General features: G+C 37.0%; 2 protein-coding genes across 4 annotated transcripts; both read left to right on the forward strand.

Annotated features, from left to right (window-relative positions):
- Nucleotides 1-652: 652 nt before the first annotated feature.
- Nucleotides 653-12,941, forward strand: LOC109009142 (coatomer subunit beta'-2-like). 2 transcript variants are annotated; one of them, XR_001999012.2, is made up of 26 exons: nt 653-782; nt 1,043-1,063; nt 1,261-1,322; nt 1,585-1,639; nt 2,616-2,652; nt 2,777-3,102; nt 3,198-3,329; nt 3,431-3,579; nt 4,299-4,367; nt 4,713-4,863; nt 4,967-5,032; nt 6,572-6,760; nt 8,377-8,517; nt 8,612-8,686; nt 8,835-9,011; nt 9,115-9,206; nt 9,299-9,415; nt 9,516-9,630; nt 9,778-9,849; nt 10,391-10,587; nt 10,668-10,761; nt 10,972-11,078; nt 11,246-11,375; nt 11,631-11,836; nt 12,435-12,483; nt 12,615-12,941. XR_001999012.2 is itself a non-coding variant. In XM_035683506.1 (26 exons), the coding sequence occupies exons 1-25, from the start codon at nt 780-782 to the stop codon at nt 12,452-12,454; spliced, it is 2,727 nt and encodes a 908-aa protein (XP_035539399.1). In that variant the 5' UTR covers nt 653-779; the 3' UTR covers nt 12,455-12,483; nt 12,615-12,941. The 2 variants fall into 2 exon arrangements, 1 of the variants encoding a protein (XP_035539399.1); XM_035683506.1 differs by having other exon boundaries at nt 11,631-11,760.
- A 1,261-nt stretch (nt 12,942-14,202) lies between these two features.
- Nucleotides 14,203-18,492, forward strand: LOC109009147 (nuclear pore complex protein NUP50A-like). 2 transcript variants are annotated; one of them, XM_035683524.1, is made up of 3 exons: nt 14,203-14,671; nt 15,494-15,696; nt 16,853-18,492. In XM_035683524.1, exon 3 carries the CDS (start codon nt 16,920-16,922, stop codon nt 18,132-18,134), a length of 1,215 nt encoding a protein of 404 aa, XP_035539417.1. In that variant the 5' UTR covers nt 14,203-14,671; nt 15,494-15,696; nt 16,853-16,919; the 3' UTR covers nt 18,135-18,492. The 2 variants fall into 2 exon arrangements, with proteins under 2 accessions (XP_035539417.1, XP_018845068.1); XM_018989523.2 differs by lacking the exon at nt 15,494-15,696 and having other exon boundaries at nt 14,204-14,671.
- The last annotated feature ends 7 nt before the right edge of the window (nt 18,493-18,499 follow it).

Raw genomic sequence — 18,499 nt, forward strand, 5'->3', positions numbered from 1 at the left:
ATCAGCAGCAAAGGTATACGCAGTGCATCCACTCCCTTGGGCGAACCACCTTTTGAACCTAAGCATGAAACGGTGCGTTTCACAAAAATCTTAGTTCTTCCCACAAGTTTTTGGCATTCCTTTCGGCTCCCGCCCATTCCGCAGCGTATCGTTTCATTAACCGAGTTTAGTTTGCCATGTCATTTACGTGCCCAATGGGTGTGCAAGCTCGATTGAACGTAGAGTTTTTGTTTATTTTAAGATCGGGAAGTAGAGTCTGTATGTTGAGATTCTAGGTGTCATTTTGATTATTTATTACTGATAAAAAAATATTTGATAAAAAACAGAAGAATTTACAATTTTTTAACTTATTCAAAGTTTGATAATTTTTTTTAATAATGTTAGATACATTTTTACGGTATAAGTTATAAGATTGTAAATTTAATTTTTCTTCACAAAAATTTGATGTTATTACAATTATTTATAAATACATAGTTATCAAAATGTTTTGAGTAATTCAATCCCCATCGGATCATAATATCGTATTGATATTACCATTGCCAGATCCACAAACAGTGTCTCCGTTATCCTACGCCGTTTCACACCTGGATACCCCTTCAGTGGCAGTTTCGTTAATATGTATCTCGTAACTACAAAGCAAAATATTTTCACAGCTCTCTCCAATTCAACACCAAACCCCTCCTCCTATCTCTCCCTCTCCGAGATCTATCGGGCTCGGGGATTTCGATCTTCGATTTCGTGGTTCCGATCAAAGCTATTATATTATCTAGTCTGCAAGAATGGTAAGCGTTCCTATTCCATTGCATTTCTCAAACGCTTTCGCATTTTGTTACAGCTTAGATCTGGCACAAATTCGCTTCGATTTGATCGTAATTTCTGATCAAGTAGTCTATTAGATAGAGCTGAAGTGGTTTTTTATTAATTACTTCGAATGTGAGACTTAGAATTATATACGCTATTTCGTTTTCTACGACATCTGGTGTTTGGCTGATAACTGACTCGTCTTTTTTTTTTTTTGGTTTTATTATTGGCGCCTGCGCAGCCTCTCAGACTGGAAATTAAGGTACCTTAAAATTAGATCTCAAGTCCCCGTTGTTTGCTGTAGTTTTTCCTACCTGAATTTTGGCATTATCTAGTACTTGGTTGCCAATAAATCGTCATTTTAATGTTTTAAAGATTTCGTAGAAACCCGGCTGGCAGTGGATTTGAAAAGTTTAAATTGCCTGAGTAACGGTCACTTATTGTTAAACTTTGTATCAGAGAAAGCTTGCTCAAAGATCAGAGAGAGTAAAGTCTGTGGATCTGCATCCTACCGAACCATGGTAAGTTACAATTTTCTAATTTATAATATCATAATTCAAATTTTATTTTATGATTATTTATTTATTTATTTTATGTAATATAGCTACTGGTAGAGCAATGCTATATACAAGTGCCTGAATTATGTGGGAAAATTTAATTACGCAGAATGCATTTTCTATGCTAAATCATGACTTTAGTGACTATGTGATTAAGATTTTAATGTATATTATAGAAATTAAAGGGCAATGACCTGAAATCTGATGCATGTAATTCTTGTTGCAGGATTCTTGCGAGTTTGTATTCAGGAACTGTGTGTATCTGGAACTACCAATCACAGGTGTGCTAGTGTATGATGCACAATAATGACGTGAAATTAGAATTACTACTTCCGTTTTTGGGCATTTTTTTTTGTCAATTGTAACAACGTGTGATCTGTAAAAAATTTATCAACAAGTTCTACTAAATTTATTTGTATTTTCAGAGATCTTTAGATGGATCTCCTTTAACTCGAACAGATGGACACACAGAGTCTTCCCTGAGGACTGTGCACCACTGTAATCTGTCAGGGGACACTCTACTAAACAGTTTCCAACTAAATGGTTGTCATCACATGTATAGAAATTATGTGGAAAAGAATCTCGTAGTGTGTGATGACTTGTGGAAAGTGCTAGTCACATCTGCACAATTACTTCAAAAGGACTAGTCAATTTGAAACTTCCCTAGAATCACTTAGAAAACCTAGTTTCACATGGGAAGTAGCTAATGTGGAACTTAGCACCCATGACTACCCTTATAAACCAGTCACCCTATGTGGGATATCCATACTCCCAATGTGGGACTGGGTTGTTACACAGTGACAACAACTTTTTCACTTGATGATGATGAAAGCCCCAATGCTGGTGCTAAAATGGTGCCATTTAGTTTTATAGTTGAGCTTTGGTCCTCTTCATAATCTGTGTCAAATAAGTGCCACTTGTAACTGAAGTAACAAGAACTCTGTTGTCTGTTCATTCCATGTTTTATGCCCAGCACTTATGAAGACAGCATGTGCGCCTATATTTTAACCAACATGGATGTATTGAAGTACCTTTTGTTTTATTTGGTATTTCATGACTTATACAGGTGTTGTTTGCTAATAAAAAGATATCCGTATATTATTGAAACGTTAGAACAAAGTATTGGCATTTGCTTCCTTTCTCATGGAGGCTCTTTAGCCTGCCTTAGGAGTTTTAGACTATTATTGCTAACTAATTTTTATTTAGAGTCCTTTGGAGTAGTTATCTCTAACTTTAATATCCTTTTCACTATACCAGACCACAGCAAAGTCTTTTGAGGTTACAGAATTACCAGGTACCTAATGCACAATGTTATTTTGTTTGCTTATCCCCTGCCTGATGAGGTTGCTGAAACATCTTTTGTCATATTCATTGATGCTGGTTTAGTTAGGTTGCTAAAGCTATGTCTCTATTTGCAGTTAGGTCTGCCAAGTTTATAGCACGCAAGCAATGGGTTGTTGCTGGAGCTGATGACATGATTATTCGTGTATACAATTACAACACAATGGATAAGATAAAAGTATTTGAGGCACACACCGACTACATTAGATGTGTAGCTGTCCATCCTACCCTTCCGTATGTGCTGTCATCATCTGATGATATGCTCATAAAGCTTTGGGATTGGGAGAAAGGTTGGATGTGTACACAGATTTTTGAGGGGCATTCCCATTATGTGATGCAAGTGACATTTAATCCAAAAGACACCAACACATTTGCCAGTGCATCTCTCGATCGCACAATAAAGGTATGATGAGATTTGTTGATGATTAATTTTTTCTTGAAACTTGCCTCATCTGGTATAATTATGCTGATAATGCTCTAGTTTTATGTTCTTTCTAGATTTGGAATCTTGGCTCCCCTGACCCAAATTTTACATTGGATGCCCATCAAAAAGGTGTCAATTGTGTTGACTACTTTACGGGTGGTGATAAACCTTATCTGATTACCGGTTCTGATGATCACACTGCCAAGGTCTGTGGCCTGTTCCTTTTTTTTTTTCCAAGATTTTTTTGTTTAAATTTATGTACAATGATCTGGAACATTTATGGATAGAACAAATCCTATGAAAGCAGGTGTGGGATTATCAGACCAAAAGCTGTGTCCAGACATTAGAGGGTCACACACACAATGTCTCTGCAGTATGTTTTCATCCAGAACTTCCTATAATAATAACTGGTTCTGAAGATGGGACAGTTCGCATATGGCATTCTACCACGTATAGGTAATTTGTTTTGTACTAAACTTTCTGAGTTTTGTCTGTAAAATTGCCTTGGCCCTTGACCTTTTTTTGTGCCTTATTTTCTCCTTTAGACTTTTTCGTGGGTGTGAATAATTTTTTTGTTCCTACACAACAGTTCCCTTCAATAATGATGAATGATTTTGAATTGAAGTCAGTGTTCATAAATGAGCTCCCTTCAATAATGGAAACAGTTGCTATCATCGCATTTCTTTCAGATGTTTGCCTTCCTCCCTTCTCTTATGCCTTGCATGTTCCTACTTCCTAGATAACCTTATCAAACAATATTCTGTTGGCAGAAGCTCTAGGGAATTGTGAGTGGTTTAGGGAAATGAATACATCTTCCGTACAATTTTCTTTCTTGCTTATGGAAAAATAAGAACCGATCATTGGTCACCCTCTATTTTTTTGTGTGCTAAATGGTTGAGTTGGGTTGGAGTTTCAAATTTAAATCCACCTTAGGTCGACACTGCTTTTTATCAGTAAATAAGAATTTTATTAAAATAGGCGAAGCCAAGTCGACACTGTTGAAACTTATGTATATCCTTTTTTGTCTCTGTCTCCCGTTTCTTCTCTTTTTATCTATGAAATTTGTTGCATAATTTAGTGTGTCCTTCTCTAGAAAATCCTAGTAATACATAATGGAGTTATTTCTTTCTCCTAGCCCTCAACTTCCAGACATATAACAGTTCATTTACTTGCAGGCTTGAGAACACATTGAATTATGGTCTTGAAAGAGTTTGGGCTATTGGATATATGAAAGGTTCACGTCGGTAAGTTTCTCGATTAGGTTTCTCTTAATCGAATATCATGATTGTTTCTCCTATAAGTTTTGAATACTTTTTGAATGCATTTTCGCTCTTGGATATTAGAAATATTTTGAGTTGGTCCAGACCATCTGATGGGGAATTTTAATTTGTGAAGTTTGGATATTTGCTTAGACAGCGCAAGAAGCATTCTTTCAATTATTGGTTTTGTATCCTGATACCCCTCTTCTTGAGTTGTTTGCTTCCATGAATCAAAAGTCTTTGTACAAGGTCGAGTTTGTGGGGAATTTGGTCCATTTATTACTTTGATGAGGTTGTTTTATACTATCCAAAACTATTGTTTCTGTCCAGGGTTGTGATTGGTTATGATGAAGGATCTATTATGGTGAAGCTTGGTCGAGAAGAACCTGTTGCTAGCATGGACAACAGTGGAAAGATCATATGGGCGAAGCATAATGAAATTCAAACTGTGAACATTAAGAGTGTGGGAGCAGATTTGGAGGTTTGAACTCAATTATACAGACCCTAAGTTTGCTGAATGACATGATATTCTGAAATAAATGTTAGTTTGTGTGACTTTAACTTCTGTTTGCTTTACTTATTAGGTTGCTGATGGAGAAAGACTGCCTTTGGCCGTTAAGGAGTTGGGAACCTGTGATCTTTACCCACAGGTGATATGGCATCCTTTTGGTCTCATTTGAGTTCCATTTAATTATGTTTGTGTTGTCATTACTTCTACTTCTACCATGTTATCCTCATGATGTGATGATGATATTAACCTATTAAAAAAAAAGTAGTCCTCATGATAATAAAGATATATATTTTATGTTTCGTTGACATGTACATTATCTTTCTGATATCCTGTCTGATTGAGTTGCCTCTTTTATAAAGAGCTTTCTCAGTGTGAGCTATTCCATGCTTGTGCGTTGGTGGTTCCTGTTCAGCGCTGTTAGAATATTTTAGAATTTTCCAAAACTTCTTAGATTTCTTACATCTTCATTACCAAACATACAAAACACAAAAACGTGTCACTCAAAAATATTTCCACTTCTCATTTCAACATATTTTCACTTATTCAATTAAAATAATATCAATTTTTTTATAAGTTAAAACAATATCAAAAATTAAAAATATTACATTACTTTAAAAAAAAATTAACCAGGCTGGCCACCACCGTGGTGGTCACCCCTTGGGCAGCTTGATCTGAGCCACCCATGGGGGTACCGATAGTTTGTCTTTTTAATAATAATAATAGTAATTATAAAAAGAAGAAGAAGAAGAAGAACAACAACAACAATAAGAAGAAGAAGAAGAACAACAACAACCCATAAAACTTTTCGCAAAAACCCGTAAAACTTTATCTTCCAAAAGTTCTTAAACTCTTTCTCACTTCTCAACATTCACTAATCATTTGGGTCAAATAATAACCCAAAACTTTTACAACCCATAAAACTTTATCTTCCAAAAGTTCTTAAAACTCTTTCTCACTTCTCAACATTCACTAATCATCTGATTTCTTATTCCTTGCGTTATTTCCCAGGTTTTAGTTTCTTTCTGTAGTCTATAGGTTTTGATTTCCCGTATCCCATTTTATTTGTTTCTATGCATATAAGAACAGTTTTCTGCTATGCAGTTTTCTATGGAATTATCACCTAAAGTCATTTATACATAGAACTGAGTTGTGATTAGTATCATGAAACCTTTCTGTGTAAGTTGATTTTTAGCTGTGAAGTGTATGTGGGCTACACCTATTTCATCAATAAAAGCATCTATGACTTGTATAAAAAAAAAGGCTGTTAAGTTTCTGTGATAGAAAAAAGGTGCTTCTTGTTCCAAGATAATGATTCTATTTCTTGCATGTTTCAGGAGAGCAGGAATTTTTTTTCTTCATACCAAAATGCATTATGATTAACTTGATATGGAATGAAACCTGTTATATAACGTGTGTGGAGTATTAGGATATGATTTGAAAAATTGGTTCTATATGACCCACTATAATTCATGGGCAGTCTCCGTTTGCAAATGGAAATATGAGGAAATGTTTTTAAATTATTCCATTATTTACTTAAAAAAAATGAGGAAATGATTTTTTGTTCCAGTAGGCAGTATGAATAAAAGATTGTTTCAAAAATGTCTTGACAAATTTCTTATAAATTGTTTATCTATCTGCATGTATTATTGAGTTTATTGTTGACTATCTTTTATCCCAGAGCTTGAAGCACAACCCTAATGGGAGGTTTGTTGTTGTCTGTGGAGATGGTGAGTACATTATCTATACGGCTTTGGCGTGGAGAAACAGGTCATTTGGTTCGGCTTTGGAAATTGTTTGGTCGTCAGATGGAGAATATGCTGTTAGAGAGAGCACATCAAAGATTAAGATTTTCAGCAAAAATTTCCAGGTTTGTCTTCTTTAATTTAAAAACACATTATCCAATATACCTGCTTATCTTCAGTCTCTTCCCTCTCATTGGTGTAGTCAGCCGTTTAGAGCAGTTATGGAGACCTTCTGTGGGGTGCTTTGGGTGAGGAAATTAAGTTCCATTTGGTAACTTGGTCGAAGGTGTGCTTTCCAATTCTTGAGGGAGTTTTGTGGGTTCCATATTTAATTTATTTAGTTATTTTTTGTTGGAAAAGTCGTTTTGATGCTATACTCATAAGAGATAGATCCTTTGGAGTCTGGTGGTGGACTTCAAATACAATGGTTCCTGGGAGCGTGGTTCAAATCGGGTCAATGGGTCCTATGGGGTTGGTTTTCTGAAAGAATATTAGGAGGGATGGGAATCTGTCATGACTAACTCGTTTTGTGGTGGTGAGGAGTCAATAATATTTTGGCATGATGTGTGATGATGGAACCAGCCACTTAAGGAAGATCTCTTGAAGATATATTTTATAGCATGTGCTTTGAGTATGTGGAGCTCTTTGGTTCTTTCTTTAACCAAGTCTACTCTACCAGTTTGAGGGGAGGGGAGCTAAATGTGTTGGGTACCTTTCAGTCTGAAGTTTTAAGTCCTACAAGGTCTTGTTTCCCCCTTATGGTATTCCCTTTCCTTGCGGGAACATATGGTGTTGTAGGGCTCCCTTGAGAGGGGTTTTCCTCCTGACTGCAGCACTAGGAAAGATCCTCACAATGGACAACTTAGGCGAGGTTTGGATACAAAAAGCCCCCCATCTCATCTCATCTCATCTAATCATTACAACTTTCCCAAATTTTCATACAAAATACAATAAACAATTCAATTTTTTCAAATCTCAAAACAAAAATAATATTAAAAAGTAATATTTTAACAATATTTTATTCAACCTTCAAATTTCATTTCATCTCATCTCAACTCACAATCCAAACCTCCCCATATGCAGATTACATGTTATTGTAGTCAATTGGTACTATATGCATAATGAGCATAGGGAGACCGGAGTGCATTTGTTACTTCACAGTGAGATAGCTGGTTCTCTATGGATATCAATCCTTGGTTTTTGTTTTCGTTTTATGCTTCTAGAATGTAATTATGTGTTTCTTTTGTATACTTCCTGCGTACATGGGTTTCGCCTATTTCATTTTATGAATAAAGATGTCTTTATTACTTAAAAAAAAAAAAAAAATCAATTCTTGGCCGCTTCAGGCTAGTTTGGGTTATGCCTCACCAGATAGCCATCGTGCATCCTAGTTTTTTTTTTCAGGAGTTTTTGCATCTTTTTTCTTTCTCTGTTTAAGCGCTTTTTTTCTTGGCTAACACCCTTTTAGCTTATTAATTAAAGTTTCTTAAAAAGAATTATTTTTTGTCAATTATGTTGGAAGCTGATTTTCAGTGTCATTTCCTCTAAAACAAATACGATGCTTGGACATTTGGATGGGCAGTTGTAAAATATGTTTCCAGCTCCAGTGCCTTGGTTTTGAAATTGTCTCACTTATCAGTTATCAGTATCATGTACTAATTCTTAGATTTAATATATTAGTTCCAGTTCAGTTTTGTTTTGTTGAACTGTTGGCGACTTTAATGGAGATTTCATATATCAGGAAAAGAGGAGTGTGCGACCAACCTTCTCGGCTGAGCATATTTATGGGGGAGCTTTATTGGCAATGTGCTCAAATGATTTTATTTGTTTCTATGATTGGGCTGAATGCAGGTTGATTCGACGGATTGATGTTAATGTGAAAGTAAGCATTTGCATATTATTGTATTCCTTTCAGTTGCCCATTATTTTCATCTATTCTGCTCCCTATGTTTCACTCTTTCATTGTGACATGTCAGAACCTCTATTGGGCCGATAGTGGAGATTTGGTGGCCATTGCCAGTGATACATCATTCTACATCCTGAAATACAGTGTAAGGATCTTTTCAATTGTGGTGTACCACGTAAAAAGTTTCTTTTCCGGAGACTAGAATTTTGTTTTTCCATTTCATGTCCCCACATATGTTGTTTGTGTGGTTTAGTGAATTTTATTGTAAACTTGATTTGATGTTAATGTCTCAGCGAGATGTAGTTTCTTCTTATTTCGATAGTGGAAGACCTGTTGATGAACAAGGTGTTGAGGATGCCTTTGAACTTCTTCATGAAGTGAATGAACGCGTCAGGACTGGTATATGGGTTGGAGATTGTTTCATTTATAACAACTCCTCCTGGAGGCTTAATTACTGTGTTGGTGGTGAGGTATTGTATAGTTCATATTTGGTTCAAAGTTGTCTAACATATCCAGATATTATCCATCCATGGATTTGGCAGGGCCATCTTAATACGTACTCTATTTATTTAGGTAACCACAATGTTTCATTTGGACCGGCCTATGTATTTGTTGGGTTATCTTGCTGGTCAAAGTCGGGTGTATCTAATTGACAAAGAGTTCAAGTAAGTAGGGTTTTGGTGGCTGTCCTTGGAGGTCAAATTGGCAGTTGACTTCGTCGTTAACCTTTTATTGTTTATTCCATTTGGTCATGCAGTGTTATAGGATACACATTACTTGTTAGCTTGATCGAGTATAAGACACTTGTAATGCGTGGAGACCTGGAAAGGGCCAGTGAAGTTTTACCATCAATTCCTAAAGAGCATCATAATAGGTGTGTATCACGTTTGGATTGGCAAAATGGTGGAATATATCAAATTTGATGGATGAAAATGTTTCTTGGATCCTAATTATTAGTTGTCTCTTATTGATAGTGTGGCTCATTTCTTGGAATCACGTGGAATGATCGAGGATGCTCTTGAAGTGGCTACGGACCCTGATTATAGATTTGAGCTGGCTATACAGCTTGGAAGATTAGAGGCTGCAAAGGTATACCTATTTCCTTTGTTCCTAAGAGGATATGAGTAGCCTTGAGAGCTATTATCTACTCAGACATTCAAACGTTAATCTCCTTTTGAAGAATGACATGCCAATTTATCAAATTTTTCTTGATTAATATGCCTTTTTTGTGTGCAGAGCATTGCCTCAGAAGTGCAGAGTGAGTCTAAATGGAAGCAGTTGGGAGAATTAGCAATGTCCACTGGAAAGGTGTTGAATTATATTACAATAATTATTTCAGTCTCTGTTCTAGAACTATGTATATGGCTTTGCCTATTCTTTGATCAATAAAATTTGTTTACTTATCAAAAAAAAAAAATTATTTCAGTCTGATCAGCGCATCCCCACATTAGAATGACAGGATACTGTATTGATTAATTTTGAATGTATTTGATTTTCTTAAGTGAACCATAACTTATGTTGGGTTTATGTAGAACTTTTTTTGTGACTTGGAATTAAGGCGAGGCCCTTTGGAGCATTTTAAAAAGAGTGAACATCTCATTTAACACATTTATCTAGGGTTAAAAGAATGATTCTAATGTAGACCTGATACATTTATAATCAAATTTTCATTTTCTATTAGCAGTCTCCTATTAGATGCTGCAGCTTGATTTTCTGTGGTGGATTCTTACTTCCTTCACTGTTGCATAGATTGCTCTATGAGCCACACTTCTGAACCTATCCTATCAAATGTTTGTTTTGTTTAGATTTTTCACTTAATTGGCATTCCTCTCTTGTTGGAGTGTTGCAGTTAGAAATGGCTGAGGAATGTTTAAAGCGTGCAATGGATTTGAGTGGTTTATTGCTGCTCTATTCTTCTTTAGGCGACGCTGAGGGGATATCAGAACTTGCATCCCTTGCTAAAGAGCAGGGGAAGAACAATGTTGCATTTCTTTGCTTATTCATGTTGGGTAAATTGGAAGAGTGCCTACAGCTGTTGTTGGAAAGGTATATTAGTTGTAATTGTATATTCTTTTTCTTTTGAACTTGAAATGGGAAACCACAATTCATGAAATTATATTCAGCAGCAATCGGATACCTGAGGCTGCCTTGATGGCACGATCTTATCTTCCAAGCAAGGTCTCAGAGATTGTCGCAATTTGGAGAAAGGACCTCGATAAGGTAACCATTTTTTGCCTGTTTGTTGTCTTGGTTTAGATTTTGTAAAACCAGGCTTGGGTAATCCAATATCAGTTATATATTTGTGATAACAGATAAACAGTAGTCTATTGTAATGACAAAAGCCGTGCATAATCCTGCACATATACCTTCATTTATGTATCTATTCTTGTTTGATTGTGTAGATTATCTAACTTAAATTTGATTTTGCAGGTCAATCCTAAAGCTGCTGAATCTTTAGCTGATCCTGAGGAGTATCCTAATTTGTTTGAGGATTGGCAAGTTGCTCTCTCTGTGGAATCCAGAGTTGCAGAGACTAGGTATCAAAGCATTCATACATTTATCAGCTTTTTGCTGGATAACTTCTCCTTGAGATTCTTATCAAGCCTTTCTCATCTGTGCTATCCGAATTGGCAGTATTTATTTATTTTGGATCGGGAAGGAATATGTAGTATTTATTAACCGCAGTCTTTTAATATCTTTCTAGAGGTGTTTATCCTCCTGCACACGAATATGTCAATCATGCTGATAGATCACACCACACACTTGTGGAGGCTTTCAGAAACATGCAAGTGGATGATGAGGAACCCCTTGAAAATGGAGACACAAATCATGAGGTATACTCTACCTATAGACATTAAAATATGGTAAAATATGGGCAACATTTTAAACTTGGGCTACTGCAAGTGAGATATCTGATGTATAGAATGGTACAACCTTTGCGGTTTCAATTTGTTGATGTAGTTGTATCGTTTTGATTTCTGGTTTTTTCCTGATCATGTGAACTTCAGTTGTAACTATCTTTTGGCTAGTTCTTCAAATTTTGTTTGGAATTTGGTTTAAGCATGCTAATTTTTTTGTATGGGTTATAGAGTGGAGAGGAACAGAATGTAGAGGAACACAATGGAGAAGAAGAAAGCCAAGAGGAGGCTGTCGTAGTGGATGCTGATTCAACAGATGGTGCAGTACTCGTTAACGGTAACGAGGCTGAAGAAGAGTGGGGTACGAATAATGAAGGAACCCCGTCCGCATAAAAGCAATTGGTTGGGCCAGTGTGAAAATCCAAATTTTGTATCTGGTGATTAATTGATTCTAAAGTGCCACTCCTAACTCCCATTCTAGCAACTTGCTTTTTTTTTTTTTTTTTCTTTGTCCCCTCCTACTATATCTAATAGAACTAACCCTACAACTACTATTAGTTGTAATTATCCATTCTTTTCCTTTTTATTGCTATTTTCGTCTGTGCTATTGTTGTTTTATTACCAGCATGTATTAGCTATAGGTACTACACTACCCATCTAAAAAAGAAAATCTATAGGTACCGTATTGGGCATTAGTGTATGTGCTACCGTACAACAAATGGTCAAGTCTTGTCTCTGCTGGTTGCAATCAGAACATATGATTTCTGGGATGTCACCATGCTGAAATGAGATTGGCATCTCAATCACCATAATGTGATATTAGTGAGTTGGTGTTGTATTCATGGATAAATTGCCAGTTTGTGTGTGTATATATTTTCTTCTCTTGATTTGTGGTTTGTGCTAGGAACTTGACTTATTACATGGCATCTTTTTTGTCTTTGCATATTCAGTTTTGGTTTACTTTTTATGTGTTTATGTTTTATGAATCGATATACACATCTTGACTTGGCTCTTGTTCCTTATTTCTGTTGGCAGTGCTTACGTCACACCAGTAGGTTCCAGCTGTATGGATCTCTTACTTGAGGTGAGAAGAGATGACCAAATAAAAAATAAAAGAAGGGGACATCAGATGTAATGAATAGTTTCGATTGGCCCCATTTTATTTCCAAAGGTGGTCTTCTTTTAACCTTCTTTTTCTCATTTTTTCATTACCAGGTTTCATGGATGACGCTATCTATAAGTGATTTTAGGGACTGGTTGTTTCTCTTACTCGATGGTGTGGCTTCGTAGGGCATTGAATTTTGTCACTGGACAAATAGTATAAAAAGAAGTTTCTTAGCTTCAGTTAATTTCTCTTTTAATTTTTTTTTTCCTTTCTTTTTGGCATATCCTGAGGTGTTATCTCTATTTTATTTTTTTATTCCGCCATTGTGAATGTAGAAAAATGGAATTAGTGATGATCAAGCAGATTATATATTTTACTGTTTACATTGTTCAAGTCACTTAATTTTTCTGGTTCCCTTTGTTGAGGGAGATCTCTTATAATTTCGCCTTGGATTGTAAACATGCCTTATAATTAATCATTTCCTATTTGTTAGCTTTTATCAAAGTGATGGATGGATGGATGTTCCAATGACCTGTTTCTTGAATAGAGCTTGCACCTTTTAAGTTTTTCTCATCTTCTTACTATTTGGGTGAAGATTTTATGTTTGGGTTATTTCGTATGATGATTGCCTTCGTTTCAACAATTGCGAGAGGATGCAACAAAAAAGAAATGGCTTCAAATAATACCACAAATAAGTTAATGGAAACCAACAAACAAAAAATGGCTACAATAAGCCGGACGGGAAGTCAAGAATAAATCAACTCTTTTTTGTCCGATATTAGACTCATGCATTTGGTTGCCTATGTTTGGTTGTCAATGATTTGGGGATCTTTTTGGGTGCATGTACGGTTTATACGCTTCAGAAATTTGACTAAACTAACACGCTTTACATATTTTCTATTAGAAACTTCAAAATTTTATTATTTTAAGTTTGAGTCATTCTATTCATCATTTCTACATTACACTTTTTTTTTTTTTTTGTTAAACTAAATAGATTTTTTTATTTATAATTCATATACAATACATTTGATAAGAAAAAAAAAATTATGCGTGATATGTGATATAAAGATTATGATATTAATGTGTAGAATTTTTCTTTGAATTTGAGCATGCATTCTTATCTTTGGGCTCCAAACTCCAAAGAGCGGAACCCAAATGACAAATCAATGTCGTTGTCATCCAATGAGCTCAATTTGCACGTGTCTCAATCTATTTTCAGTAACACGCAGAGTTCTGTGCAATCGGAAGTGACGAATCCTTTATTCAACATTTCTATGCACAAATAAAATAAAACCCTTTTAGCTCATGTCCAAACCCTTAAATCTTAACTATATATAATTTTTTATAGTTCCGACTTCCAACCCTTTCCCTCTATGTCTAAGGATTTTGCTTTCGCTTTGATTTGGTCTTAGGTAACTCGCTACTCCCATCTAAGTCCATTTCTGTTTCTATGCGACTTAATTTTTATTTATTTATTTAGGAATATTTTTCATCCTTGGTATTATTTTTCCTTTCGTTTCATGTTATTTTTTGTTTGGTTGTCTGCGTCTAGAGTTGCTTTAAAATGTAGATTGGTTGCGAGGCCATTTTAGAATTTTTTTTCTCGCTTTTCCTCGATGTTTAGCTCTCATTCTCCGCTTGGTTGACTGAAAAGAAAAGAAATCAAGCAAGAAATGAGAACTCGTTTTTTTTTTTTCCTTGATGTTGTTTGTAGGTTGGTCCTTAAATAACTCTGATGGTTTTACTTAAGAAAAACACTACCCATCAGCCGGTTCACAATCACACACTCCACCCTCTACGTGGAAAAACCGGGTTCACTAACGAGTGAATCGGTTTTGCCCTAAACCCCCACTCACTCCCTGATCCTCCCCTTCTCTTCAGCAGGTCATCTCTCCTCTTCAGCGGCGAGACCTTCATCTCCCCCTCGAAATCCGCAGCTCCCCCTCCATTCCCTGGGTTTCATCTCCCCATCAGCCGGTTCTTCATCTGGTCTGAGTCCACCCTCCCTCTTCTGCAGCGAAGAGACCACCCCGAAACGACCAGCGACGAGACCACCCTCCCTCTTCTGCAGCTGCTTCATCCCTCTCGACCACCCCGCGTCCAGAGATCTGCGGAAGAGAACAAGAGTCCAGAGATCTGCGGCCACAGAGGACTTTTCCTCACTCGGGTAAAACTAAAAATAATATGCCAATGCTCGATTAGTTTGGGTTTGTGATGGAAAAATACCTGGTGATTGGTTTCGCAAGAAAATGAGAACCCAGGTCGGCTAAGACTCTATAGATGTAGGGTTTTGTTAGTTGGGTCCCAAATAACTCAGTCTGATGGTTTTACTTTAACATTGTTTTCTATTTAGTAACTTTCTTTAGCAATGTATGGAGCATTAGAGATTGTCCTTTCGTTCGGAGTCATTTCACCTCAGTATTATTCCTGTGGGTTTTTATTTTTCCCTGGGTTCTCGGTTTTATATGGTTTAGGTTTTCATACTCAGCATCCATAAGAATTTGAAGAATCTATTTCGAAATACAGAGGATGTAGTTTCTTGTCATCTTTAAGTTTTCCTCATCTCTGAACCCCTAGAGGTTGGGTCAACTGGTAAAAGCCTTGGGCTTGGACGTATGCTCCCCCTAGGTCTAAGGTTCAAATCTCCTTGGGTGCAAACAATCTCTAGAGGCCATTGAACTGGGAGATTTTCCTATTGAATTACCCGAAATGCACTTGCGGAAAACTTTTTGCCGAGGGTCTGTGCACCCCCCGGAATTAGTCGGGACGATGCTTCCGGACACCTGGTGCCAATAAAAAAGAAGTATTCCTCATCTCTTTGTACGAAGGCCTCCATTTGGTTTTTAGAATGATCGTGGGAAAAGAACTGAAATAAATAAATAAAAAATGGATTTTCTTTAGCAATCATTATCCCTTATTTTCCAGCTTGTCCATAAGACTTGTAGTAATGCCATTTGTATGATTTTTTTTATTGGCACCGGGTGTCTAGGAGCAGCGTCCCGACTAATCCCTGGAGTGCACAAGTCCTCGGTAAAGAGTTTCCCGCAAGTGCACATCGGATAATTTAAGGGAAAAATCCTCCAGTCTAATGGCCCATGGAGATCATTTGCACCCAGTGGGATTCGAACCTTAGACCTGGACGGAGCATACCTCCAAGCTCCAGAACTTTACCACTTAAGCCAACCCCTCAAGGTCCTTATTTTGTCTGTCTGTCTCTCTTTCTTTAACTTCAAATTACATGTACTTCAAAGTAAAAGAAAATAAGTAGCTGATTTTACATCATATTTGCATGGTACTTCGTAGTGCCACAAAGAAGTTTGATTGAACTGATTAATTTTTTTTTTTTTATTAATCATTCCTTTGCAGATTTTGTAGTCCCTAGTTACTTTAAAAAAAAGGATTTTGTACTCCATAGTTGGGTTGAATACTCCCAAAAGCTACTGGGGAATGTTGTAGATCCTGTTTTTGGGGTTTTGGAGGCTAGTAAAATGTTCTAGACCAACCCTTAGGGGTTGGCTCAAGTGATAAAGGCCTTGGTCTTGGTGGTATGCTCCCTCCAAGGTTCAAATTCCACTGGATGCAAACAATCTCTAGGGACCATCAAACTGGGAGATTTACCCCTTGAATTACTTGAGGTGCACTTGCGGAAAACTCCTTGCCGAGAGCCTGTGGAACCCCGGAATTAGTTGGGAAGCTGTTCTGGACACCCGGTGCCAAAAAAAAAAAAAATTGTTCTAGACCCTACCCTAGAACTCCCTCTCTTTTTGCAATGACTTTCAAATTATCAAGATATCATTTAGCCCTCTAATTTGAAACGTAAGATGTAATTTATTCTCTCGGTAAGATCTAACAGCTAAGACCTTACATGATCTTAACGGTTAAATTTTTAAAAGATGGGGAAAATTTTAGTAGGAGTTGTAATTTGAGGGGACAAATTTGTTAGTTTGCTAGTTATTGAAAAAGAAGTGGCAGTTTGGGGACTAAATTTTTTTCCCTTAAAATGTTGTTTTAAGCTTTGATATATATATATATATATATTCCACATTTTTGCTGAAATTTTCTTGTTGCAAGGGAGAATGTAAATTCGAAAGTTCAAAGCATAGAGAATGTTCAAAAGCTATCCAATAGCAAGCGTCTTGAGCCTAAAATCTTAGTTTTTAGTGACTTGAGAATAACTGGTGTTAAGGTATATGTTGTTTTCGTATAATGGAGACTAGTGTCTAATTCGAAGTAAGGACATGCAATGCAATTATACAGAACCTCAAGGCAATTTGCTATTATTTTCTGTCTATTTCATCGTGTGGTTATAATATCATTGGAAAAAAAAATCATTTCTGCTTACTTGCAGGTACCAGTTTAGCCCAAGTTGTTGTGACAACAGTTCTGAAGTTTTAGTTTGTTGATTTGATTTTTCAATGGGGGATGCGGAAAATGCCCTTCCTCTTTCAAAAAAGAGGGCCGCTGGAAGGGAACTCACTAAAGATACTGCTGGTCTTGATGATGAGGAAGATGCTCCTGAACAAGAGACTGGAACTTTCAAGAGGGCCAGTGAGGAGGTGCTGTCAACCAGAAGAATTGTCAGAGTTCGTCGAAATCAGACCACATCAACCCCCTCTTCCAATCCATTTGCCGGGATTCATTTAGTGCCTCCTACAGAGTCCAATGCAACCTCAACTGTTAGCAGTGTAGCACAGGCTGCTGATGTGAAGACGGTTTCAGATGATGTAGATGGAAAAGACGAGGAAATTGAGCAGTCAGAGAGCAAAATCAATGGGGCAGAGGATGAATCTTCAGCAGATAAGGAGAATGCTGTGGAGAAGGAGAACAGCAATATTGGAATCGAGGCAGCTGGACCTGATGAACAACCGGCAAAAGAAAATTCTGAAAATGAAGAGAAGAAAGATATTGAAAGCGAAACCGTGAATTCAGGTGTGGAAGGTACCCCTTTGAGTTCATTCCAACAGCTTTCGAGCAGCAAAAATGCCTTCACCGGCCTTGCAGGAACTGGAATTTCCACTTCTACCTTTTCCTTTGGTTCTATTTCAACGGATGGATCAACACTCAGTACTGCTTCTGTGTCTCTTTTTGGAGTGAAAGATGACAAGCCTTTTGGTCTGGGCCTCTCTAATAATGGAAGTTCTTCAATTTTTGGCACTTCGGGCGCTTCAACTGTTTCGAAGAGTGAGGGAACTGGTTTTCCATCAATGCAAGAGGTTGCGATTGAGACTGGGGAAGAACACGAGGAGGTGGTTTTCACTGCCGATTCAGTGTTGTTCGAATTTGTTGATGGGGGTTGGAAGGAACGTGGGAAAGGCGAACTAAAAGTTAATGTGTCCACAACTGGGACTGAAAGAGCCCGAGTTCTTATGCGAGCCAGAGGAAATTACAGGTTAATTTTGAATGCTAGTCTTTACCCGGACATGAAGCTCACAAATATGGAGAAGAAAGGCATCACTTTTGCCTGTATTAATAGTGCTAGCGAAGGAAAGGATGGTCTGTCTACATTTGCTTTGAAGTTCAAGGACGGTTCCATAGTGGAGGAGTTTCGAGCTGCTGTTACCGCACATAAAGGTAAGGTGTCGACGGTTCTGAAGACTCCAGAAAACTCCCCCAAGGCTTCTGATGACTGAAAGGTGCTCCCATGTTGTACACGGGGTGGAAATCCTTTCTCCCCTTGCAAGAGAAGTTGATTCAGAATTCGGAACTCCTAGTCCGTCTGTCGCGGAGTTTACAGAGTCTTTTCCTTTTTGTTGTAGTTTAATTTCAGTGAGGAGAAATTCTGTTGACGTCATTTTGGATAAATCTTGGTTCAGACTGCATAATTTGAGCTTGAAAGACATTGATGTTGGTCGCAGATTTATGTAGTTCCCTAAATCTGGGATATATTTCGAGTTGTAATGTCATATGTTGGATATTTTCTTGCTCCCAAAAATCAAAAAGTGGATAACCAGATTGCCTTGTTGATTGGATTGGAGTGATTTCATTGTATTTCCTT

Source organism: Juglans regia, chromosome 12 (assembly GCF_001411555.2).
Source record: "Juglans regia cultivar Chandler chromosome 12, Walnut 2.0, whole genome shotgun sequence".
Lineage (NCBI taxonomy): Eukaryota > Viridiplantae > Streptophyta > Magnoliopsida > Fagales > Juglandaceae > Juglans > Juglans regia.